At 36.4% G+C, this 9,003-nt stretch overlaps 1 protein-coding gene across 1 annotated transcript; it reads right to left on the reverse strand.

The window, feature by feature from the left end:
* Positions 1-693: 693 nt before the first annotated feature.
* Positions 694-7,458, reverse strand: LOC131031117 (RNA polymerase sigma factor sigE, chloroplastic/mitochondrial). Its single transcript, XM_057962152.2, has 6 exons — positions 7,309-7,458; positions 3,187-4,416; positions 2,472-2,618; positions 1,997-2,230; positions 1,650-1,895; positions 694-1,242 (listed from the first exon to the last, which is right to left on the reverse strand). Exons 2-6 carry the CDS (start codon positions 4,336-4,338, stop codon positions 1,048-1,050), a joined length of 1,974 nt encoding a protein of 657 aa, XP_057818135.2. The 5' UTR covers positions 4,339-4,416; positions 7,309-7,458; the 3' UTR covers positions 694-1,047.
* Between the last annotated feature and the right edge of the window lie 1,545 nt (positions 7,459-9,003).

Consider the following 9,003-nt stretch of genomic DNA (forward strand, 5'->3'; position numbering starts at 1 on the left):
GGTGTTAGATATAAAAGTTGGAGATAACACACATTTATGATTACTAATAGGTATTTGGTCCATTAAATTTCATATAAGTTATATCCTACATAAAAATTACGATATTATATTAATTACAAATGATATTTTTTTATTCAACAACTAGGGATTTTTTGATTTAAGTTTTGGTCGAATCTTTAAAAAGTCATTTTTTTGACACTTCACACTAGACGTGTTATTTTGACGACTTGCATGATGAGTCACGCCTTCAAACCTTAGTTGTAGATAGTTAAGTGTCCATATTACATCTCTAAAAAAAAATGGAGGTCTTACGATATTCCATGTGACGACTACATGTTGACGAAGTTAGCCTTAATGACTACTGGTCCCTCTCCCCTAGTTTTGTTCGAACACTATGGTTAGACTAAATCTTCTTTAAAAAGGAAGAAACATAATGCACTATTACATATCAAGATGGAACTTATATATATCATTCCAGATGTTAGTTGTACTCTGTACACTGTATGTAACCTTAATTTTCTCAAGCCTTTTGCACCCAAACTTAGTCCCAATGTCATCCATTGGTAAGAAGGAACCATTTCAAATCATTGTCTGTATAAACATCATTTAGAGCTCTTGCAGTCATATTACTCTGAAAAAATGGATGCCCCTTTCAACGATCATTCTCTTAGCAAATGAAGAAATTGTTCATCCTTAAAAGAAGGGTTTTTTTTTCGTTTCCATCTGCTGAAGGTTCTTACATATATTTTTAGGTACCAATTGGCTAGAGTACAGGAGTAGAATGGGAGTTAGCCCATCTTTACTACAATCCATTAAGATGAATTGATCCCTCTGATTAATAAGGATGGACCTGTACAAGTTAAAGTCGTATAGCATTGCCATATATCAGCATATTGTAGTATAATATCTAATTCTACATGCCCTTGGAGTCTTTAAAGAGTGCTCAATTTTGTAAGGTATATATATACATATATTTGGAAATTTATTGTTAGACATATTCAATTCACAAGGCTGACAACATGCTCCATGATATGTATACCAGTTCATCTACAAGTATCCACGAATGTATTCAACTCGTGATGGATGCTTGAGTTTCAACATTGCTTTCACTTCATGCTTGCGGACCATTTCTCTTGAAATGTTGAGATTTCTTGCAATCTCCCCGAGAGATCTCTTTCCTCTTCCATCTAGTCCAAACCTTTGTCTGATAACTAGGCTCTCCTTGGGCTTCAAGGAATCAAGCTGCATTAGGGAAAAATGACCGTACTCAAAAAGTCAATGTGCACATCTTATACACTGCGAAAGATCTGCTAAAGACACCAATATAAGATGAATGTATACACAAATGCATTTACACTATACATCTTTACTTCCTACACCTCAAATGAATCGAACTTATCCACCTTTTTGAAAGCATACTTAACGAGCAACTACACCTAATGTTGCAAGGTTTATAGAAATGGCTATGTAAAAATGGAGCTCGGATGTAACTTATGGAAAAAATTTCTCTGAAGATAGCAATAAAAGAATACAGCACTATAGCATTCCTAACGCATAACATATGAACTTGGGTCTAATTTTTTATCAATGAAATCAAGAATCCTTTCAAAAATCAGCACAAAAGAGTACATGAGAGAAGACATGCTTACAACATCATCCAAGCCAAGTCTGAGAAGTGCCTGTGGTTTTATTGTTGAATACGACTCATTGTGTTGATATGGTACACTGTTATCTCGATCACAATCATCATAAGACAGAGATTTCTTGCATGCCCGGACAACATCATTATATCTTTCTCTGTCCAAGCCCATTTGTGCCCTTATTTCTTCAGCAGTAGGAGCCCGCCCAAGTTTCAGCAATAAATCTAGAATTGTTCTTTGTCTTTCAAGTTTGAGCTGTTGCATCAATATCATCATGTCAAGAAGGCCCCCAAACTACGAAGTGTTAAATACGATTGATGAGTGAGTATTGAATTTAGTGTGAAAAATAAACATACCCCTGAAATTACAAAAGGTATGTGAACAATGTTAGAAAGTGTCATGGCCCGCAGAATGGCATGCCGAATCCAATACATTGCATAAGTGGACAATCTAAAACCTTTCTCAGGTTCAAATCTGTCCACTCCAATCATCAAACCCTTCGTCCCTTCTAGGCAGGCATCCTCAAAGCCTAAACGAGACCCATTAATGTTGTACTTGTAAATCTCAAAGAGCACCAACCTCAAGTTATGCTGCAAGAGAAACAATGAAAATTAAAAACACAAACATTGCAGTTAACATGGAAATGTGTATCTAAACCATGGAATTAAACCCTTCACGATTACTCGGAATTAAACTACGACAAAAATGTGCTAGAACCTGATTATTTTCACATAGGTTAATGCATAAAAGAACTCTATATGGCAATGGTAGAGCACACTTTTTGCAAGTAAATCCCATTTTCATTTCCAATTTAATACCCAAATATCTTGCCTGAATCAGCTTGTTTCTTGCAGCTCGTCCTGCTTCTATATGTCTCTTAAATGTGCGAAGAGGTATCTTCAATGCTGCGGCTATTTCCTGTTCTCTTGGCTCTCTTCTAAAAACTTTTTTAAGGCTTCCTTTTGTTTGGATATAAAACTGCAAAACAGAACAAAGTGCTTATTATACAAAATTAAATTAGCTTCAGAAAGGAAGAAATATTAATTTCCACAAACGACCAAAATAGGAAATGAAACCAAAGCTTCAGCCCCTAACAATACAAAGAGGGAGTCAAAACATAGCTCAATCATCCAAAAGAAACAAGCGTCTACAAGCTTATGTCTGACATTGCGTAAACAAGAGGTTCTAACTAGCTAGGAGGGGTGAACAAAAACTGGTATTACTGGCCACAAGAACACATTTATCAAGAGAAAGCAAATGGACTAATATAATTTAGTCTTAATTTAAATCATTTAAAATTTTGATGTCTACTACTGACCAGAAATAGCCAATGACTGCAATAGATGTATATGAACACATTCCCAAGTACATTATCAAAGCAATGCAAAAAGAAGAGTCGAAGCTAGCAATAATATAAAGCATAGAGCAATTCTAAAAGGATAAAGAGGAAGACCAAAAAGAGCATCACAGAAAAATGGTAAATGCTGAAAGCTAGTTCAATCATCAGCATGCCTAAAATTAAATACTGAAGAAACATGGTATTAACCTTCATGGGCTTCATGAGTTTTGCAAGCCAAATGTGCTCTGAAGGAGAAAGGAGTTCCCGAACTTGCAGACGATTCCAGTTCAAATGCATTGGGGAGATGCTGTATGACTTAATCAGGGCATCAACTTCTTCACACCAGAAATCGGGATCTCCATTTGTAATATTTACTTTTTTATTTCTCTGACTAGCAGTTTGATCTTTTCCTAGCATCCTATCCAACTTTGCTTTTGTTGAAGCAATTCTCAAACCCAAGCTTAACCGTTTCTTTCTTTCTTTAGTGCTTCTGGCTGAGCAAGCAGTTTCATTGTTGAATGTGCTTTTAAATTTTGGCTTAGTAGCAGGAACCATTCCAACTTTATTTGGTTTGATAGAATTGGAAATTGCATCTGTAACAGAGGATATGGGTGATGTTTCATAATTACCTGCATTTAAAATTAGACCCTTAGTCCTTTTCCTCTTGGTTCCAGCTTTTCTAATCCTGTCTGATGTTTCAAAATTCAAGCCTGATACAGAGGCTTGACTTTCATTATTATTATCTGCACTTAAATCCAAGCTTTTAGTCTTACTCCTCTTAGCTTTAGATTTTCCAATCTTGTCCACAGTCTCAATGTTGGAATCTGAAAGAAAGGCCCGACTTTCCTTATAATTAGCTGCACTTGAATTCAAGCTTTTAGTCTTCCTCCTTTTAGATTTAGTTTTTCCTATCTTGTCTGAAGTCTCAAAGTTGGAATCTGATACGGAGGGACTGTCATTATAAATATGTTCAAGTGTCACTGCAGCTTTCCCATAATCAATGTCTGCACTTGGAATTGTGCAAGTGGAACCCTTGTTTAAGGTAGCATTTTTTACTCGGGATGATGTCCTGGTCTTCTTTTTTCCATCCTGTGTTTTTGATGATAATCTTTCCTGATTTTCTATGGTACATATACAATTCGATACAGTAAATATTGGGGAGCTTTGGAATTTTTGACCTCGATGCTCTGCCTTAGCAATCAAACCTGTTTTCTGGTTGCAAAGATTTCTGTACAGAGTATGGTGCAAGGAGAAGCTTCTGCCCGATGAAGCAAGACGATCAGAAAGAATGCCAGTTTTGACAGCTGTAATGCCAAATTGAGCTTGGTTCCCTGCAGTGGATATAGTCACTCCACCCATGCCCTTATGGTCTTCTCTGAAAGTAGACTTCAGATTCTACTTTTTTCTTCCAGTAACTTCACAATATATGCCAAATTCCTGCAAAATTTACAAATATGATCATCAAATTTGGTGGAGCTCCTCGGATAAATTTGTGGGATGAGTGAATATTTCCTATAAACTTTTAGTAGATCTGCATGATCGCTTCTGGTAATCATGCTTCATTGTGATAAATTTAATTTCAAGCATAGGTTAATTAATTTGGATACCATTCTAAGCCTTTAAATCATATAGCACCCGTTCATACACCTACCCAAAGATTGAATTGACAGGTTTTAACAGAATATGGTCTACTAGGTAGACATAGGTTCAAATTTCACTCCACAGGCATGCTATTCATAATAACAGTAAATGAATAGCTAAACTGATTCCCGGTGACTAATATAATAAATCTTCTACAGCTCTAGTGCCCTGGATTCTACTACTATTTTCACATGTTTTAAGTCTCTAGGATTTCACATACTGCCAAGGCAAAATTTGATATACAGGCATATCCTGTCTGCATGCTTATATTTATCGTCAAACATCAAACTATTAAGTCATACAAGCATGATGGATTGAAATAAGAGAACCTTAAATTTGTTTTACATCCATTCACTTGATTTATAGAAACAGAAATCGTAAATTTCCCAAATAGGAGAAATTTTGTAATATTTGCCAGGTTGATGATCGATTCCAAATAAACAGCAGGAAAAAGACAGGCAGATAAAAATTTAAACAAATATGGAGGAAAGAAACAGTTAGGAAGAGCACCTTTCTCCAGGGATTGAATTTCTGGGCTTTGAAAATTCATTTGTAAGATAAAATAATGATAAAAATTTTCCCAACCAATCAAATTACTTTTTGCTATATACATAAGGGATGCACTCTGCTTTTCCAGATCCCTTAGTTCCTAAGAGTTTACAGCTCAACATTACAGATTCTTAACCAAACTTACAATTAAAGGTGTGACTTGTATGAGCATGTAACATGTTGCCGGAATTAGCTTTGCTAGCCCACTGGAGGTGGTAAGTGGCACTAGGTAGGTGGTGTTCCCATCAGTAGGGGCCAAGGAAAAAGGCTTCCAGTAGCACCCACATACTAATAAAAGCTTTATAAGACAGGGTTTTATGTAGGTTTGTGTTGCTTTGGAAGGAACTTATAGAGGGTCTATCTCATAAAGAGAACAATTATGTCAGTTCCAATGTTAATCTCAGGCTTAATTAGTATTAAGTAAAAATAAATCCTTTTCTGCATGTCTTCTATCTGCGATTCTGCGGAGCTTGTTTTTGTGTTCCTATGTATTGTAATTCTGTACTACTCGATCCCTTCTCTAGCTAGGCAACAGGGTTCTATGCCAGGCCTTCAGAGTTTAGACTACCAATTCCGATTTCCCTCTTTATAGTTTTGATTTCTTTTTTGGTTTATTAAATTTTCAACTACAGAGAGAAAAAACAATGAGAAGCAGGTCTATGTGAAAAGTCTAAGTTTGTAAAAACAATGAGAAGCGGTTCTATGTGAAAAGTCTAAATTTGTCATAGGCTACAATCAAGTTTGATATATCTCTGCCTTCAGCAAATAGCTGTTTTACTTGAAAAGTGTAGTAAATTATGCTAATTCTTATAGTAATGGAATAACAGATTTGTTGCAAGGATAATAGGGCATTTAATGTCTCCGAATCTTGTAAGGAAGTACAATATTCTGCCAAGCAAACTGCAGCACATTACTGGTTCAGATCCAATCCTAACGGTGAATCTTTGAGCTCACATTAAATTGGGTAGATCAAACTGTGTCACTAGCTATGCGAAGGTGACACTTCAAGGGTGATCTTTCCTACAACTGGGTATATTCCCCAGGTCATTTGGGTTGCCTGCCTCTGGATATGGGTGTGTATTCCCTGCTGGGGAATCTTTCAGCAGCGGGGCTTTGAAATTGGGAGTCATAAAGAGTCTGAATTAACATTTGATCCCCGATCCTCATCAGCTCAAAATCAAAATCAAACTGTACTATGGACTTTATCAGCCATAACTAGTAGGATGAATGATCAAGTTATCCAGCAACTGCTGTAGAATTTATGAGCAGCCGACCTTTGGACCTGCGCATCCTAACGAGTATAGATCAACATTTGATCCTTGATCCTCATCAGCTCAAAATCAAAATCAAGTTTTATATGTCCTATTTCCAGAAGGAGAACTCTGAGCAAGACAGAGACAGAAGTATGATGGTCATAACTAGTTGGAGAAAGTCATCCAGTGCCCTCTTTTTTCTTCAACGATGTCACAGACCTCAAAGCCATGGATGGGCTGATTGTCTTGTTCCATAAACTCTTTCAAACAAACAAAAACCTCGCTACTAACATACAACGTCATTTACAGCCACCAATGTACGATTACATCACCCACTTTCGAATGCAACAACATTCATTATGTAATATCATTTTTAGTGAATCAGCTGCATGCCCATATAGAACTAACCTTCATAATCCATCTTTCATAGCTACTCTAGAAATATGGATCATGAAGATTGACTCCAAGTCACACACACCTCTTTCTTCAAATGGTGTTAAAGATTGATTAAGTAACATGAAAACATTATTATTCTTTGTAGACATATAATTCCTACAGTCCATGATATTAGTATGCATTGTCTCTGGATATGATTGTGCAGATCTTTTTCTCTTGATCTTTGGGATCAAATTTCATAAAGTAGAAAACGACCGAAGACAAAAATGATGGATCATGGAGAGAAAAAAATGAACACTGTCAAATCCACAAACAATGCATTCAAATTCTTCTAATTCCAAGCTCAGACAGTTAAAAAGGCAGAAGAATATTTCTTCCAGGCTAAGAAGTAATCTCAAATGGAAGCATTATAGTCTGTGACAATTCATACAACTAGAATCTAAGCAGCCATACAAGCAGGAGGAGCTCATAAAAATGTAGCAGTGCTTACCTGATTAAGCAGACTCTTTCCCCGGTCTGAAATCTCTGTGCTAAACAAAAGTTTACAGGTAAACTCTGTCAGAATGAATATAAAAACAAATTAGGCTCTGAGAATGCATATAACCAACGGCATTGTATGGGTGAAAGAGGAGAACTGATAAAGTCACCTGGACTCATGATGACCAAACACGTGTCTCTGGAATACCCACAACTCGAAAATCTTTTTGTCGTCGAAGCGCCTACAACCACGAAGATGTAGTTTACGTGGCCAATCAACCGTCGAGGGGATCACTGATGATGTTTCTACACAATCCAACTTGGCAAAGTTCAATGTGTTCGTGGTATACTTGACATTTATGGTTCAAACTTTTTCTTGAGCAATTAGCAGGAAAACTTCACGAGAGTATTCAAGATTTTATCATGATACATGGATATCCTATACGTTTTATATTGGACCAATTATAGTATGGGGGCAAACACTCAAAAGAGGGCTACGAATTAAACACAATTTTAGGAATTTAGACAACACAATAATGGTGTGGTTATTCTTTTGTAGGATAGTAATGAGATATTAAGTAAGCTAAGGGTAAGGTTTCATGAGGGGGGTTTCGGGATATATTTTCATGGAGCAGGAGGTCCCATGAATAAAAAAAAATTATGCTACAGGATAATTTCAATTTTTTTCTTGAAAAATAGCAGCCCCTATATTTTAGGGATGCATATTTCACCAAGTGCAATTGGGGTGGGGCTAGAAATTGCCCCACAAGCTTAGGGATTTTTTGTTGGCAATTTGGAATTGATTATGTGTTGCATAGATGTTTTGTCATTGATGGCAACACCAATTGTTTTGGTTGTTTACTAGTTTCCGATTGGTTTCGGTAGAGTGGTTGATTCGGTAGGATCTGGTATGCTTTGGTTTGTGGAATTGGTTTGAATCTGTCATTTATGCTATTCAGAAGTGTCTCATGATCAGTTGGTTCGGGATTTGATGACTCGGGAGCTATCATTTGTTCTAGTAAGCCTTTTGGTCACCGGTAAGGGTTTTACCGACAGAACTTTGTTGAAGATCTTTTGATGCACATGATAAGTGGTGTTGGTACAACTTCTAGATGGCTTTCAGGATGTTGTTGGTTATCTTGTTCGTGTTCCAGTTCATCGGTGGTCTTGGATTTGGTTTATGGTGGCCTATTTTGGGTCCGGTGTTATCTAGGTTATGGACCGGTTTCTATAACGTGTTTGAGGATGTTCCTGATGCATTACCAATGAGATTTAATGATTGGTTTACATTGTTTTCGGCCTAAGCCGACTTGGTTGATCATTGGATTATGGGTTTATGTTATAAATTTATTGCATTATCTTTTAGGTGGCCGATCTAATTGTTTAGGTCTCAGGTTGGTATAAATATGATGTAAGATTTCTTTGTAGATCATGGGTTGATAGGTCAAGGTTATGGGATAATCTGTGTGCGAATAATGTTGCAATCATATGTAGAAGGTTTGGTCAATCATAGGTGATCGAACTGGGTTTGTAAGAGAGGTTTAAGGCCTCTGGCATTGAGCTTAACCAAAACTGTACTCAGGCATAGGAGATGTTATACTTGTTATAGTCACACAAATATGTCAACCTTAATTAAATAAATATTTGCTATTTATTTGATTAAAAATACACTAGCCATGAGTTAATTAATTAACATTTAATTAATTCA

Source organism: Cryptomeria japonica, chromosome 7 (genome assembly GCF_030272615.1).
Source record: "Cryptomeria japonica chromosome 7, Sugi_1.0, whole genome shotgun sequence".
Taxonomy (NCBI): Eukaryota; Viridiplantae; Streptophyta; class Pinopsida; order Cupressales; family Cupressaceae; genus Cryptomeria; species Cryptomeria japonica.